Below are 16,258 nucleotides of genomic sequence, written 5' to 3'. Positions count from 1 at the left end.
CACACTACTTACACATGACGACTCTTTTTCTGTATATTATCATGAGAGGAACAGGAGGAAGTTGGGGAAGTAGACCCCGGCATGAGGCATCGTCCCAAGACCATGGTTCCCAAACCCGGACTAAAAAAGCGGGCTAAAACGCCATGCGACCCGGAGTGGCGGCGGAGGGCGAACCATCAACTGGTCCATCTCGCCGTCATCTTTTTTCCCTCTTTCTTTCTTTCTTTCTGCTTTCTTTTCTTTCTTCCTCTTCAACCTCTCCACCAGATCCACCCGTCCGATTCATTCGATTCCCCTTCTTTTTTGGTTGTGAATATTTACATCTTACATTCTTTACTTCTACTTGTATATCTTACCTTGCATTCCCCTCCTTGCATATCTGACCGGTTCACATGTCTTGGTCCATTTGCGTCACAAAGAACCAAAAATAAATAATAAAAAAAGGCAGGAAAAATAAAGAAAAAAGACAGATAAAATCGAAAAGGAGAGCCCGCCCACGTGTGGCCCACTTGTCTTCTTCATGGGATTTTTTGACCACCTCCAAAAAGGAGGGTCATTTTCGTTGCAGCCGAAGAAGCCGCAGATTCGCAAAGTCGTTCAGACGCGCCCCGCGGCCCCCTCGAGGTCTTCTTCGCAAACACCCAGCAGCGCGCAACCCCGCGCGTCATCGACGGATAAACATCGACACTCTCGATCGCAACGCCGTTCAGCCTCGAGGGATTCGGAACCCCCAGCCTCGAAGCGACGGCTAGGAACGCCTCTGCGGAGTCGGAAGCGCCAAACTCCGGAACTCCGACTCTCGAGCGACGATGATGATGATGCGAGCGACACCGACGCCTCGTTTGAGGTGCGCAAACGCGCTCGGACGAGCGACAGCGCGGAACCGGACTTGGAGCGGCGGGTGCGATCTTTGAAGGCTTTTACGGAAGATGCGGTCAAAGCACTGCCGATGGTACATGCGGCTGAGATCACTTCAGTGCAGAAGCCTGGGAATTTTCAACCGGCGTTCGGGCGGACAGAACAGCCTACGGAGGTTCTCCTCCAGTATCCGAGCGCCTCCCCGAAGGAGAGGTATGGTCCTCCTCTTCCTCTTATTTTTTTTTTTTTTTTTTTTTTAATACTAACGATCCGTTTTTTCCAGGTACCAGCTCATGGTTCCTCGCGACAAAGACGACTTCAGGCCTCTCGACGACATTTTCCACGTTATCGATATCGTCTCCCAGAACTACCTTCCTGATGACGAGATCGACGTGTTCGACAACGAATCCACCGGAATCAAGAGGAGGATGCGGCGCGCGATGGCCCAGTCTTCTGAGGACGACTTTCGAGAAGTGGTGGCGGATTACAACCGTACGATTGAGCGCCTAAGGCGGGACGGCGTCATCGCAAAGAAACTTGACGCCACTCACCGGTTGGAGTTGCCGCACGTGGAACGGATCTTAACCCAGATCTACTCCCGCACGGTCTCGCCGCGGGTTGATACGCTCCGTCAGTACGAAAACGGGTCGGACAACGTCTACGGTGAACTGCTCCCCCGGTTCATAAGCACGATTTTCAAGGAAACCGGCCTGAAATCGGGCCAGGTGTTCGTCGATCTGGGATCTGGCGTGGGCAATGTCGTCCTCCAAGCGGCGTTGGAGATAGGCTGCGAAAGCTGGGGCTGTGAGATGATGCAGAACGCCTGCGACCTGGCTGATCTCCAGCAAAATGAATTCAAAGCGCGGTGTCGACTGTGGGGCATCGCACCGGGCAAGACCCATCTCGTCCGGGGCGACTTTCTGCAAGAACAGAGCATCGTCGATGTGTTGAAGCGTGCCGACGTGATCCTCATCAACAACCAGGCCTTTACACCCCAGCTCAACAACGAGCTGATCAATCATTTCTTGGATATGAAAGAGGGCTGCAAGATCGTATCCCTCAAGTCGTTCGTCCCCGCCGGTCACAAGATCCAAGCTCGGAATCTCAACTCCCCCATCAACCTGCTGAAGGTCAAGCAGAAGAATTACTGGTCCAACAGCGTCAGTTGGACCGATGTCGGTGGCACCTATTTCATCGCTACCAAAGACAGCTCCAGGCTGAAAGCTTTTGCGGACAGTATGGGGTGAGAAGCAGGTCTCGTCCTGTCTTCCCATTTCATTTTCTTTGGGGGAAGTATAAAGTACATTTTGGAAGCAAGGTACATTTTTCTGCTTTTTTTTTTTTTGTCTTTTTGTTTGCTGCTTGCGCGTGTCTTATTTGCCCTTTCTGGAAAGATATTCCCCCCACCGCGATACACGATACGATACCACTCCTTCTTGTATAAACAGACTTTTCTGCAACGCCAGCACGTGCTTTTTTGTCGCTTTCATAGAAACATGTGTTATGGTTTACTGCTTATGACTTGATGCAAGATCATGGGATGGGATGGGTGAGCCGCGGGTGTCAACATGGCATCCTGTGCATATATCATGGGTATCATTACATAGAACAGAGCAGGTATAGAGAAAGAAACCATCAGAATCGTGCAGGACACCTGCGCTGCATGTTCCAAGAAGAACATTTGTTTGTTTAATCCGACCCTCGTCATCCTCAAGAATATTTGGAAGCGTCATTCATAGCTTCCGCCTCCCTGCCCATCCTCACCATCCACCGATCAACAAGCTCCTGATTTTCCCGCTGCAACCGACCGGTCCGTTCCTCAGCCATATTGAGCTGCAGGTTCAACGACGCAAGTTCGTCTTGGAAATCCTAGAAACAACCCAATCAGCAACGGGGAAGTGAAATAAATGCGCCGGGACCAATCCTACATCTAGTAACTTCGCTTTCCCCCTCAACTCCTCGTCGCGATCCTTCAACCGCAACTGCAGATGAGTCGCATCTTGCTCCAGCGTCTTAATCCGCCGTCCGTCCAGGGTACTCCTCTTGCGCAGCTTCTCCAGGTCAGCCTTTGTACGGCTCAGTCGGTCCTGTAGCTCCGAGCGCGATCGCTGCGCTTCCGACAAATCTGCGCGAGTGAGGGCTAGAAGATCGTGTGGTGATTGCGCTGGCTCTCCCTTCGACTGCTTCTTGGGATCGGTGGTGGATGGAGAGCGCGCGGCTGCTGCCGGCGATTGAGCGCCAGATGGTGGAGCGGTGGTGGGCGTTGAGCAAGCGGTTCGATCGGCGAGTTTGGTGTCTACAGCCGCAAAACGAAAGAATGTGGTTAGTTGGTGCGATCTGAGACAATGGGTGTATCCGTGGCGTTTTGTCACGTACAAGCGTCGTAGATGGCGCTGTTGGCTTTTTCTCGTCGATCGCGAACCGCCAAGGCGACGGAGTACTCCTCGCCCCAGGGCGCCATGTGCGTGTAGATAGATAGATAGATAGGTGATATGAGGTGTTGTCGACTTGGGGAATAAGGGAAGTGGATCATAAATGCATATTGACACAACGGGTTGATAACAAGACCGGGATGTACACCCTTAGCAGAATAGTACTAAAGTTCACGTTGATACCAGACGAACTGGCTACCAGCTAGTAGCCCATGATACCTAGATGATGAAGTGTTGTCGGGTGGATAAGTGGGTTGGGTGACGATATCGCCGACCGCGTGCCAACCAGCACACCGCCTCGGTCACCGCCTGTGGGGGCGCATGCATCATCGAGGCAGTGAGTGAAACCAACCATTTCCTCATTAACTACGAACGACGGCGACTACTACCTCGTCCGCTCTTCACGACCAGTTCAAACTATTCCCTGCTGTCTTTGTGGAGCCTTTTTTTTTTCTTCTTTGAAAACGCTCTTCTTTTTAGCTTGACTTGATCCTCGCGCATCTCCCGTCTGACACTTTCCGTCGTCCGTATCGGCTCTTATCTCCCGCCATGTCGTTACGGAAGAAGGTCTTATTGAAGGTGAGTTTTTTCTGGGCTCCCAGCAGGACTGCTTTTGACCGTTGCTTACACGATTTGGCCTTTAGGTGATCATACTGGGTGACAGTGGCGTGGGGAAAACGAGTTTGATGAACCAATATGTGCGAGCCTCCTCCACTTCTTCCATCACTGACTGTCACATCCCAGGACCTGTTCAACTGACTCTCCCACGTTATCCTACAGGTCAACAAGAAATTCAGCGCAAGCTACAAAGCCACCATCGGTGCGGACTTCCTCACCAAGGAAGTCCTCGTCGATGACCGTCTGGTAACAATGCAGGTAAATCTTTGTGGTCCAATCCTACACCATGCACGGCTGGTGGGCTGACCTGACTTCTTTCTGCTATCGATCAGATCTGGGATACGGCTGGTCAAGAGCGCTTTCAGTCTTTGGGCGTCGCGTTCTACCGTGGTGCTGACTGCTGTGTGCTGGTGTACGATGTCAACAATCCTAAGAGTTTCGAGGCGCTGGATAGCTGGCGGGATGAGTTCTTGATTCAGGCTAGTCCTCATGATCCGGAGAATTTTCCTTTTGTATGTTCTCTCTCTCTCTCTTCATTCTCTTTGCGCGATCTCGTTTCGCTAACAAGAATAGGTCGTGATCGGTAATAAGATCGATGTGGAGGAGAACAAGCGCATGATCTCCTCGAAGCGCGCCATGACCTTCTGCCAATCGAAGGGCAACATTCCCTACTTTGAGACCAGTGCCAAGGAAGCCGTAAACGTGGAGCAGGCTTTTGAAGGTGTGTATCTTCATGTCCTTCTGCTCAACGATCTCATTAGACACACACTGACATACAATGCAGTCATCGCACGGAGCGCATTGGCCCAGGAAGAGGCAGAGGAGTTCAGCGGTGAATTCAGCGACCCGATCAATATCCACCTGGACAATGAGCAGGATGGATGTGCCTGCTAAATTCTACACGATACACATGATTTGCGAATGACTTTCCACCCGTTTCTGAGATCATCGTCTTCTTTTTGAATGTGTTCCATGATGTTTTGTAGACTTGTCGTATTCCTTCTTGACCGACTTGGGACTTGACGCAAGGTGTTTCTTCTCCTGGGATATCCTGATCAATGGTATATATTTCAGGCGTTTCTCTTGTATCGCCCTATTTTGTTGCCTCTCTTCGTTTTTTTCTCGATGGTTTGTCTGCCAGGATTTTGTTCTTTTAGTTCAATTGTCTTTCCTTTTTTGAAGGCAGTGGATAATCCACGTGTAGTTTGCTAGGAGTTAGGAATTCCACGATTTGAGTTAACCGTGAATTACCATCGTCAGCGAAATATAGTACATACCTTATCAGTCCCTTGAGACCCTGCAGCAAGGGAGCATAACGGTCATCTTGGCACAAGAGCAGCACGAGACGTGACTGCGTAACGGGATGATCTCTCCGTCTCCAAACCCCACTCGACCCAAATCCTCCATGTCTTATCTTCCCTGCCAAATTCTCCAAACCACCCCGGTGGTTTGCTGCTCTGATGGGTCTAGTAGCCAGGGATTAATTAACCAGTCTCATGTCGGTCCTCTTTCGAGGCATCGGGGTTAGTTCCGTCAGCTGATGCTCCAAATAATGAAAACCAATACCATGGTACTGCTTGACCGACGATCGACATCCCAAGCAGTCGACACTAGTGTCCGAGATTCCACACTTGAGGCGGTCCTTTTCCCCTGACAATCAGCGCGAACCCACCGACCGGAGTTCTCATCCATGTGCGCGCGTGGGCACTTTTTGAACCTTGAGAACTGTGCTCGCGCTCGGAAAAGATCCAACCGTTTACAGACACCACTTGACCCTCATCCCCGTCATAAATGGACGAATCTTCGAACCCCAAGGGCTTGGCCCGCCTGTGTGTCACAAGACGGTCTCTGGGCGTTTGTCTACTATTAATTGTGGTCGTCCTATGGACGACGTCGAATTTTTTGGCCAGTGTAAGTGCTCGCTGCTGGGCTTGTTTGTGGCGACCAATATTGTAAACAACGGGATGCTAACGTTGGTGGAATTTTTTTCTCCACGATGATTTAGACTATCTTTGCGGATGACACGTATTCGAAACCGTTCTTCGTTACCTATGTCGATACGTCGATGTTCATTCTCCCGTTTTCTGTGATCATTTTCCGAAGACTCTGGGGGTCGTGGCGTGCCGGAAAACTCCATCGCATCAATTCTTTCTCGAGCTTTATCGACCTCATCGACTCCCAAGACACGTCGTCCAGTGGCGAGACACAGAGCATCATCAGCCATGGCGATGGCGACCGGGACCCTGAGATGTTGGACGTGGGGATGATGGACCCTGCCTCCAAGGAGGGAGAGTCCTCCAAGCTGGGAGTGCGGGAGACGGCGAGGTTGAGTCTCCAGTTCTGTATTTTATGGGTAAGTCCGGTCAATCATGCTGACGCGTCGTCGGCGATTCAAGTCCATTGCTAACCTGCGGTAGTTTCTTGTAAGTGGCCCGTGTGAGGCCTGTTTGGCTCCCCTGTCAAGCCTCGCGCTCATTCCGTGACATATAGGCCAACTACTTTGCGCTGGCTTGTCTGCAATACACCACCGTCGGCAGCACAACGATTCTCACGTCCACTAGTGGTACGCATCCGGTGTAATTCTGCAGCAGTCTTATTGATGGTCGAACTAACGACCGACTGCAGGCGTCTGGACCCTCATCTTCGGGGCCATGATCAGAGTCGAAAAGTTCACCCTCCGCAAACTCGCCGGTGTTATCGCCTCGCTGATCGGAATCGTCCTGATCTCGCGCGTCGATCTATCGGGACCGTCGACCCCCTCCGCAGGCGACGGCAATGACGGTAAATTCCCGACAAAGAGCACGGGCGAGATCGCCCTGGGAGACGCCATGGCCGGCTTCAGCGCCATCATGTACGGCATCTACACGGTCGTCCTGAAGAAGCAGGTCGACGACGAGTCTCGCGTCAACATGCCTATCTTCTTCGGTCTGGTCGGGATCTTCAACATCGCCTTTCTCTGGCCGGGGTTCATCATTCTGCATCTTATCGGTCTTGAGGAGTTTGCTCTTCCCCCGACGGCAAATATCACCATGATCATCATTGTATGCTTTCCCATCTTTTTTTTTTCTTCTGGGCACCATTTTCTAACCACCACAACAGTTCAACTCCCTCGCAGCCCTTGCCTCAGACATCTGCTGGGCCTACGCCATGCTCCTCACCACCCCGCTAGTCGTAACCGTCGGCCTCAGTCTGACTATCCCCCTCTCCCTCGTCGGGCAGATCGTCCTTCAAGGCCAGTACGCCAGCGCCGTGTACTGGGTCGGAGCGGGCATCGTGTTCCTCTCATTCCTGGTCGTAAACCACGAGAGCAAGACAACGGCCGAAGAGACCTCCCCTGCACCTAGCGATTCCACCACCGACCAACGATACGACGCCGTGCCGGCTCACGAAGACGATCACTAATTTAGACTTCTTTGTTTATATTTTACCCCTATTATTACTACCTTTATTATGATCATTAGCATCATGTTTTTACTTACTTCCGGTTGGGATTTCGCTGTGTGGGTGGACGGGTGACGGACGGTCAGAAAGCAAGCGATGGGCACAGTATACGTTCTGCATTCGGCATACTCTTTTCTTCCTTGCCTTGTTTTTGCTGTGTATATTGCCTCTATACATGAACTAAGATATGTATATACATGTGGATGGTTGATCCCAGGGGATTGATTAACATTCATGTTTACTTTTGTCTTCATTTTCCTTCTTTCTTATCTGCTCTCCCGTCTTTTTAACTTTTTATTTCTATTTCAATTGCCTGTACCCAATTTTTTAGACGTCATGTACCAGCCTTTAAGCCTGAGGTAGTTTCCTTTGGAGGTAAATAGAATTGTCGGCTGATTTGCAAAGCTCATCCTTTGTTTCGACTTTCCTTGCAATCTTGCAAGCAACTACTTGCGACCTTTCTCATATCTTCTAAATCATCAATACCATCAGACTTCCTCCTTCCACCAGTCACCTCTCGATCCCAGCAGTGGAAATGACCGGCAACTCCCAGCTACTCCTCTTCGGCCTCGAAGGCGCCGAAATCAACCTTCCCAGCTCCGACTGACTCCAAATCCGCGGCAACACATGGGTAATTGACAAGAAACTCAACGAAGTCTCCTGCAGTACCAGACGCCAGAGACCTGGAATACGGGCAACGCAGGCTGTCCATTCTTACCGTCATGGTGAGGTTATGGCGTTGAAACGATTCAAGGAGGGTGGCTGTACGGTTGTGCCGGAGCTTCTTGGGTATGGTGAGCTCATACAAGATAGGGATGGGCTTGTGCCGGGGGGGGTATGTCATATATCTCGTTTGGAAGAAAGTTCCAGGCGAGTCATTGTCACGACAGCTTTTCTGGTCGTTTGAACTCCCTAAGCGAGATCTTATTCGCCGGAAGTTTCGAGCTGCTTATGAGTAAGTTTATGAAATTCTTTTTTTGGATAAAACTGATATGTATATTTGAACTCTGGTGTCTTTGGGCTTTATGTCAATGACAAAAACCCCGGCTAAGATTATCTGGGATCAAGATTCTGCGGGGGTATACATCTCTGGATTCTCAACAGCTGTCAAAGTCGACCCTACCAAGGAACGGAATCGTGAAAAGTACGCGATATTCCAACTTACCAAGCGACCTAGGTATAATTGTGAGGATATCACTCTATGGGAGTGGTAAAACAAGAGAAGCCTCCACTTTATCTATGAAGATGCGAGTCAACTCCCCTCTTTGTTTAAAGGTGCGAGTATCTCATATAACAAATAAGACACCTCTTTACTATGAAGATGGGAGCAGACCCCCCTCCTTTTCTAGAAGGTGTGAGTGGTCATCCCACTGTCCTCCAAATATGTGATAACAAATCCACAATAAGAGTTGCTACCTAGTTCCTTTCCTTTATTATCTTGATGTTTCTGATTCACCACAAACTTGAGTTTGGACAATAGCCACCAGACAAGAGCGCACCCCTAGGGCTAACTTATCTCGGAGCTCTCTCGTCAGCTCCTGCTTAGACAAGGACCCTCCGCGGGCGATGTGCAGACGGTTGCCGCCCAGCAGTCGGGGGCATCCTCTATCTCGGAGAGCCTGGAGGTAGAGCTGGAGATTAATCTGAATCTCAACTCTGACGACCAAGAGGTAGATATTGATGGTGATGATTGATGGGTCTTGTGCTGTATTGCTCGTTCTTTTCCTTCTTTCTTTTTTTGTTTTTTCTTTTTGCAATGGCCTCTCAATTGAATTCATTATGTCGCGATACAGAATGTTGTAGAAGGGGACTCATTGAGGGCAGAAGTGTCTAGATATCTTTTGTGGCCGACCGGTAGTTTTTCTTTGCATCAAACACATTATTTTACTTATCTACTTGACTAGAACTATATCTTGCACCAACCCTTATTGTGGGTGGATGAGACTACGGGTCAGCTCTATCATGCCCTCCAGAGCTAACCCACCTAGTGCATATGTAGTAGATGCCTGAAGCAAGGGAAGATGAATATGTTGATGAAATTTTTAAAAATAGATATTGAATGTATGTATATACTCGAGAAATGGAGCGAGGGAGTGTGGGGGCCGGATTAGAATGCAGTAAAAGGTGAAGTGTAGAAGAAGGAAGATGGAAGCCCAGATATTCGAGCTCTCTCTCTCTCTCTCTCTCTGTCTCTCTCTCTGGTCGGATTATAGATCGGTATGATATGATATGATATAGTATGATAGACAAGAAGGGTGAAGGAAGAAATAAATGAATAATAAACCTTGTAAGGGGAAATATGAAGGAAAGGGAATAATTTTGTATTGTACAGGGAGACAGGGAAGGAGACAAGAGGATTAAGCAGCTTTCTTCTTCCGGGCGACGAGGACGCTCTTCAGAGAGCCGAGCCACTTGGCGAGCGATTCTTCGTCTTCGGTGCATAGTCGGTAGGATTTCTCTTCTGCGATGATCTGGATGCAGTTCTGTTTGGAGCGCGACACGGGGTCGATCTCTGCGGCGTCGATGACTTGTTCCATGGGGATGATTCGCACGGCGGAGTATTCCTGTCATTAGATGTTAGTGATTCTCTTCTCGCGCCGGCACACCGTCCCGATAAGGTCTCCGTAGCAGACGAAAGAAGAGCATACCTGATCATCCTTGTAGAAGGAAAGGCTTTTTGGGCGCAACACAACCCACAGCCGTTTCCACTGGCGCACGGTGCCCTTGATCCGAAGACACTGCAGATAGCCGTTGCAGATCACCCTCTCCGGGTCGCGCGGGGTGGCCGCGTCGACGACTCGGTTCTGGTCGCGTGGCAGTGGCGGTGGGGTGCTACTCGGGGCCGACGCAGACAGGTTCTGGAACGAGGACTTGGACTTGACGTAGGTGCTGGCCGGACCGTCCGACCATTCCGAGTAGGAGGTGATGTCGTTGCCGGAGTAGTCTTGGATGGACGCGAGCCGGCCGGAGTGACGGCCCAGCTCCGGCGAGCTGGCTCGTCCCGCATGTTCCACTTCCGAGTGGTCGGTCGAGTCGTAGATGCGAGGGCGGTTCGTGTCCGCCGTCGCATTTGGTTTCCCCCCTTTTCCTAGAAACGCTTCCTCTTCTTCATCCACGCGGGTCTCGGCGCGAATACTCTCGATCCAGATCTGTGCCTCCTTCTCCGACGACGCCTGGAAGCGATAGTTTTTCGAGGGGGAGAAGATCCCGAAAACGTGCTGTTTCGATGAGCGCGACGATCGGACGGGCGCGACTGCGGTTACTTCGGACAGGGTGATTGACGCGCGGAGCCGAGTCGCCTCTTCATCTTTGTAGACAGATAACAGATTCGGTCGCAGCACGAGGTACGCTTGTTTCCAGGAAGCTCGGAACGCCTACGCGCATGCACGTTAGCAGAGGGGACATGGCTCTAAATCGGGGGCGAGGGATCCACTAACATGCTTGTGCTTCACGCGACGAAGGATCTTGCCCGTCTTCAGAACCCGATCAAACTCAAAGCTCCCATTCTCGTTGACGGGGGAGAATGTGTCCAGATTGACGTGTCCGACGTGAGCGTTACGGAAGAAAGGCGGGGCCGGGTGCGGAACAGAGGAATGCTGGAGGGTACCGTCGGGAAGCTGGATGGCCGGGGCAGTGGAAAGGGCCTCGGAGAGAGAGGGACACGAGGTGGAGAGCGACTGGGCCATTCTGAGTTGGAACACTGTCTTTCTTTTTTGTTGTTCGTGGTGAAAGGGATGAGTTGAAGTCTTCCGATGGTGTAGTCAAATCATTTGCCGTGGGAGAAAGTGAGGGCGCATCCACACATGGAGAAACGGGGAGAATAGGTCTCCATCAATGTAGTAAATGGCAGCCTAGACGAAAGAAAGGTTGACGACAGGCAGAGGAATTCACGAGGCGCTGACTCGAGGGGATCTGGGAGGGGGTTTCAATAAATGTATATGAAAAAGGGTGGTGTATAGTAGTCGAATATTATAGGGGAGAGAAAAAGGGCCGAGAACCGGGGGGGGGGAGGAGAGAGTTATGGATTGATGATGATTGCCCAAATAGGAGAGATGTGTCGGACCCAGAGAAAGTCCCCAAAACAAATATTAAATTTATTTAAACATTCATGTATTAATAGTTAATAACCCCCTTCTTCTCTACCCCCGTGCAGCGGATCCTGCGTGTGATTTCGCATTCGGGCTATATTAGTATGGGGATTTCCCATGATCATATAGTGTACTGGTTGATCTCATGGACATGGTGGGGTACATAGTAGTGTTGGAAAAGATAATATAATAAAAATAATTGATTAAGACAAGAGACAAAGAAAGAAGAGAGGGAGTATAGGTCATGTGCAAGAAAATATGACGAGTGACTTGATATTGTGTTCTGAACCTGACATGATCGAGTCATGACATGAGACTGGATTGATATAAGATGAACTTCAATACATACTGGTCTGGATCCGTATGGTGAAAGACCAGGAAGAATAGAGTATGGACTAAGGCCATCAAGCTGTAAGCTCCGGGCATGCAGGTTCATAAGCTTCTCCAAGACTTCCCTCCTATGATAGGTAGGTAAGATATGACGCTATAATACTCCAACAATACTATAATATATCACATAATATGGATCATATTATTCAGATATAAGTATGACATATATTAAAGAAATAATAAATCATTCATCCTATTCTTAGAGGCCACCTGGACTTCTCTACCGCCAGGGTCACGTGTGGGGCGGTGGGGTCATTGTCCGAGTTCTGGACACTTACGGGGTATTACCGGTATTGTACCGTTTGGTCTGGCCTGGACAATCCGATCTGACCGACCATCTCGAAATGTCGGATGCGTACAGAGTCAGCATACCTGATGTTGAATGCTGATAACTTCCATACTGAAATAGTCCGTCTCTCGATGAAATTCGATCCATATGTACGGAGTAGGTCATATTCATCTGGTGATGAATCTGATGAGACAACTTGGCAACACACTAACAGGGTTCCATGGACGGGGATGATGATAAGCGCCATCGAATGGGCCACCGTCGCTCGATAGGGGAGGAACTAAATTGGGAACCGAGTCTCCTCCAGAGAACCTCCGATCTTATTATTCGATGCCCTGTGGTGTCAGACTGTCAGGTCGAGGAGAGATTAGCATGCTGATCACCACCATATAATCTCCATTAGTCTAGGGAACGGTGGAAGTGACAGTCAGGTTTAGAAACGTTCGTTCCACTGGATGATCGTTCAATACACAGTAGACCCATGTGTGCTACATTGGTTGGTCACAGATTAGTCAGTACGATATTCATTTTCTTTTCTCTTGCTTTCCGTGTTCTTGTAATTCTGTATATCTCCTTCTCCGGATTGCGTTCTTTGTGCTTGCCATGAGTAGTAATAAATAATAATTCCTGATAAATATAGATGGGAGTTTGGGACCCTGTATTATTCCCGCTTGGCGGTAATTTGACATGGCCGTGACAGCCGTTATTCCACATAATGACAAGAAACAGACCTCATCTCCTACTAAATCCAGGCAGATAACGATACTGAAACATACACATACAATACATACCTTAAGGATCCGCTTGCGCCTCCCTGGACTTGGCGAAACCTCTTTTCATCCCAGGCAAGTTAAGCTGGGTCTCCAACCAATGAACCCCATTCCTTGCCTGGCCACATCCCCGTCCCCAAAATACTGTTCCATAACTAGCTATTAATTTGTCCTTTTTTTTTTCTGGACCTTCTTTTTTCTTTCTCGTCGTGTCTATCTTCGCCTCCTCTCAGTCCTTCCTCTCTTCTCCCTACCCCCCCCCCTCTCTCTTCCCCGACTGATTCAACTCATCCCGATTGATGTCCTCGTCGGTTGTCTCCGTCTTGTCGGCCTCCCTGATCTGGACTTCCGTCTCCTGCGTTGAGACCAACGCTCCCCCCACCTATCTGTCTCTGGCTGATTGAGACTGGAATCGTTGGAGAAAGGAGGCTTTCCTCCGGCCGCTCGTTATCTACTGTTTCTTATTGCCTCTTCTCTCCCCGGTTGAGACCCGAATCTCTCCGTCTGGTTGCTGTTGCTCCCCCTTTCTATAATAATAATCCACCCTTCGATTCGATTGTCGACTTCCGCTTCGTCCCTCCCCCTAGATCGATCCGCGACGGACAATTCGAACCCGAACTCGAACTCATCCCTCCTGTTGAACCGTTGCGTGCGTGTGAATATCTGGTCTCGAGCGACGGACACTCTCCCGCCACTATCGGGATTGCGACTGCTGCATCCAACAGCGTGTGAATCGGGTTCTCTGTTTCGATTCCTGGGAATCGACGCAGAGTAGGAATCTCGTCCCGATGGGCCTGATTCAGCGGGTAGCGAAATGGGTGCCCTCCGCGCCCAGTCTACCCCTAGATGATTTGCCGCGCGAGAAAGGCCACTATTCTCCCCGACTCGCCTTTTTCAAGCGGAGGATTCGGTTGAAGGGCAATTCGTCCGTGGCCATCCCTTTGGGGTTTGTGTTACTATTTCCCTGTCTTGTAATAATTCTCATTCTCCTGTTATTCGTTCGACATCCCTCGTCTTCCGGGGGCATCTTGATCCCGGCTGGCACGCCGCCGTCGATAAGGTTTGTTTCATCCTCACCCGCATGTGTCGGCGCGGAACTAACGATTGTGTTTTTTTTCTATCAGGAAAATCAGCGAAAAGTATGATAAGGTCTTTGCGACGGGATGTCTGCCGGTGGAGAAACAAGAGGGCCCCCGAGCCAACGCGGCATTCGTTGTCCTTGCCCGAAATAAGGAAATCGACGGCGTGATCCAGTCCCTCAAGTCAATTGAGCGCCATTTCAACCGGTGGTTCCACTACCCCTACGTGTTCTTAAACGACGCCGAATTCGACGACGCTTTCAAAGATACGGTGAAGAACTATACGAGTGCCCCGGTGGAGTTCGGGAAGATCGACGACAGCATGTGGGGTTACCCCGACTGGGTCGACCACGAGGTCGCTAAGGAAGGCATCCGGAAGCAGGGAGATGCCGCCATCATGTACGGAGGCATGGAGAGTTATCATCACATGTGCCGATTCTACTCTGGGTGCGTATCCTGATCGCAGGCCGGTCTCTCATGAATCGTTGTACTAATTTGACGGCAGTCAATTCTACAGGCATCCTCTGCTCCTGAAGTACGAATGGTACTGGCGTTTGGAGCCGGAAATCTCCTATTTCTGCGATATCACATAGTAAGCAGCTGTCCCCATGGCTATTCAACCGGAAGGTTCTAACCACTGGGCCATAGCGATCCTTTCGTCAAGATGGCCGAAGCCAACAAAACCTACGGCTTCACGATCGCGGTCAAAGAATTGCGCGAGACCGTCCCGAATATCTTCCGCTACGCGTCCGCCTACAAACGAAAGAACAACCTGCCGTCCAAGGGCCTGTGGGAGATGTTTCTCGAAAAGCCCCCGAAGGAGGAAGAGAAACCCCCGGGCGAAAAGCAGGACAAGCTGCCCGAAGAGATCCTGCAGAACGAACCGGGCGACAGCACCGTGCCCGAGGTTGACCCCGAGGCTATGGAAGGCGAGTCCTACAACATGTGCCATTTCTGGAGCAACTTCGAGATTGCTCGCCTGGACTGGTTCCGGAGCAAGGAGTACGAAGAGTTTTTTGACATGATGGACAAGAGTGGGGGTTTCTGGACGGAAAGAGTGCGTATCATCACCTTACCTCTGATATGTTCCCATGCTGACAGTATCTCTAGTGGGGTGATGCTCCCATCCATTCGCTCGCCGCTGGCGCCCTTCTGGCCCCCTCGGATATCCACTATTTCCGGGACTTTGGATACCGACACACCACTATCCAGCACTGTCCCGCCAATGCCCCGGCTCGTCAACTGCCCCGGATCCCCTGGCTGGAGATGACGACGGAGGACGAAAAGGCGCGCATTGAGGAAGATGAATATTGGGCGAACGCCGACCCGGTGAAGGAGAACGGCGTGGGATGCCGGTGCCGGTGCGATACGGACATTGTGGACGTGGAAGGCAAACAGGGCAGTTGCCTTCCGGAGTGGGTTGAAGTTGCGGGCGGTTGGGCGTCTCCTTAAAGACGATTCACCTCTACCCCACCACCTCCACTCCCCCTCTTTTTCATCTTGTATACTCTTCGTCTCCTTGTTTCCATACCTACCTGATCGACTATGAGCATTACTCGGGTCGGCCTTGGAGTTATTTGCTTGGGCCTGCATGTTGCGTTGGCCGTGGGTTCTGGACGGCGTTTTTAACGGATCTGACGGCTTCCACAGAAGACGGCGTGATCATTTCCCATGAATATTGACAAGTTCATCTAGCGTGCTTTGTATGTTTTGGATTTGCCACCTTTGCCCTAACCGAAATGACGACGACGACGAAGCAGAAGAACAAGGAAAAGAAAAACCATAAAAGAAAAAAAAAAAAAAAAGGTGAAGAAGAAAGAAAGGTGGGGGGAAAGGTGTATTCACCATTGTACATCCGGTACGGGGTCTCGTTGGCTGTCGGGTTTTCAGGCTCGTCTATGCTTCAGACATGCATCGATGTCGAGGTTGTGTCCGCGTCTTGGACACTTGAACCTATGGCAGCATTGTTGATGGCGACACCACCGCGACTGTCCAAGGGCATATCCTCGCCCACACATTTCTTCTCTTTCGGAGTTTGCCTCCATTTGACATGGACGAGTCAGTGGATTTGAAGCCAGTGGCTTATTTTCATATATTTTTTTTTTAATTGTTTTGTTTGCAAGGACTGGATCATGGGAGGGAATATGGACAACCAGATTATTCTTCGTCCAAAGACATCTCCCTATCCATCTTAAGCACTCAATCTCCCCTCTTCTCCCCTCATTGGTTTTCTACATTTATGCATTCCCCCCTTCGCCTTTCCCGTTCAGCATTTTCACCTTTTTTTTTTTTT

The 16,258-nt window shown here is 50.3% G+C and overlaps 6 protein-coding genes across 6 annotated transcripts; 4 read left to right on the top strand and 2 right to left on the bottom strand.

Annotated features, from left to right (window-relative positions):
- Positions 1-520: 520 nt before the first annotated feature.
- On the top strand, positions 521-2,105 carry dot1 (histone methyltransferase DOT1; the record flags this gene model as incomplete). The annotated part of the gene is made up of 2 exons (XM_024815720.1): positions 521-1,071; positions 1,142-2,105. 2 exons carry the CDS (start codon positions 521-523, stop codon positions 2,103-2,105), a joined length of 1,515 nt encoding a protein of 504 aa, XP_024676062.1.
- A 463-nt stretch (positions 2,106-2,568) lies between these two features.
- On the bottom strand, positions 2,569-3,319 carry BDW47DRAFT_121841 (ATG16 family protein; the record flags this gene model as incomplete). Its single annotated transcript, XM_024815719.1, has 3 exons — positions 2,569-2,727; positions 2,787-3,154; positions 3,235-3,319. 3 exons carry the CDS (start codon positions 3,317-3,319, stop codon positions 2,569-2,571), a joined length of 612 nt encoding a protein of 203 aa, XP_024676061.1.
- Positions 3,320-3,662: 343 nt separating this feature from the next.
- Positions 3,663-5,144, top strand: rab7 (Rab family GTPase YPT7). The gene is made up of 6 exons (XM_024820488.1): positions 3,663-3,869; positions 3,935-3,988; positions 4,071-4,166; positions 4,241-4,420; positions 4,482-4,629; positions 4,693-5,144. The coding sequence occupies exons 1-6, from the start codon at positions 3,840-3,842 to the stop codon at positions 4,800-4,802; spliced, it is 618 nt and encodes a 205-aa protein (XP_024676060.1). The 5' UTR covers positions 3,663-3,839; the 3' UTR covers positions 4,803-5,144.
- A 95-nt stretch (positions 5,145-5,239) lies between these two features.
- BDW47DRAFT_97763 (DMT family transporter) lies at positions 5,240-7,626 on the top strand. Its single transcript, XM_024820487.1, has 6 exons — positions 5,240-5,819; positions 5,914-6,261; positions 6,326-6,331; positions 6,399-6,471; positions 6,534-6,949; positions 7,008-7,626. The coding sequence occupies exons 1-6, from the start codon at positions 5,700-5,702 to the stop codon at positions 7,308-7,310; spliced, it is 1,266 nt and encodes a 421-aa protein (XP_024676059.1). The 5' UTR covers positions 5,240-5,699; the 3' UTR covers positions 7,311-7,626.
- A 2,080-nt stretch (positions 7,627-9,706) lies between these two features.
- Positions 9,707-11,035, bottom strand: BDW47DRAFT_121838 (PH domain-containing protein; the record flags this gene model as incomplete). Its single annotated transcript, XM_024815718.1, has 3 exons — positions 9,707-9,913; positions 9,998-10,723; positions 10,787-11,035. 3 exons carry the CDS (start codon positions 11,033-11,035, stop codon positions 9,707-9,709), a joined length of 1,182 nt encoding a protein of 393 aa, XP_024676058.1.
- Positions 11,036-13,462: 2,427 nt separating this feature from the next.
- Positions 13,463-15,561, top strand: BDW47DRAFT_24254 (glycosyltransferase family 15 protein). Its single transcript, XM_024818553.1, has 5 exons — positions 13,463-13,946; positions 14,011-14,412; positions 14,471-14,557; positions 14,614-15,022; positions 15,076-15,561. The coding sequence occupies exons 1-5, from the start codon at positions 13,675-13,677 to the stop codon at positions 15,415-15,417; spliced, it is 1,512 nt and encodes a 503-aa protein (XP_024676057.1). The 5' UTR covers positions 13,463-13,674; the 3' UTR covers positions 15,418-15,561.
- Positions 15,562-16,258: the final 697 nt, after the last annotated feature.

The sequence above is a fragment of the Aspergillus candidus genome, assembly GCF_002847045.1.
Source record: "Aspergillus candidus strain CBS 102.13 unplaced genomic scaffold BDW47scaffold_2, whole genome shotgun sequence".
In the NCBI taxonomy this organism is placed as follows: domain Eukaryota; kingdom Fungi; phylum Ascomycota; class Eurotiomycetes; order Eurotiales; family Aspergillaceae; genus Aspergillus; species Aspergillus candidus.
This window is presented reverse-complemented; position numbering and strand designations above follow the sequence as displayed.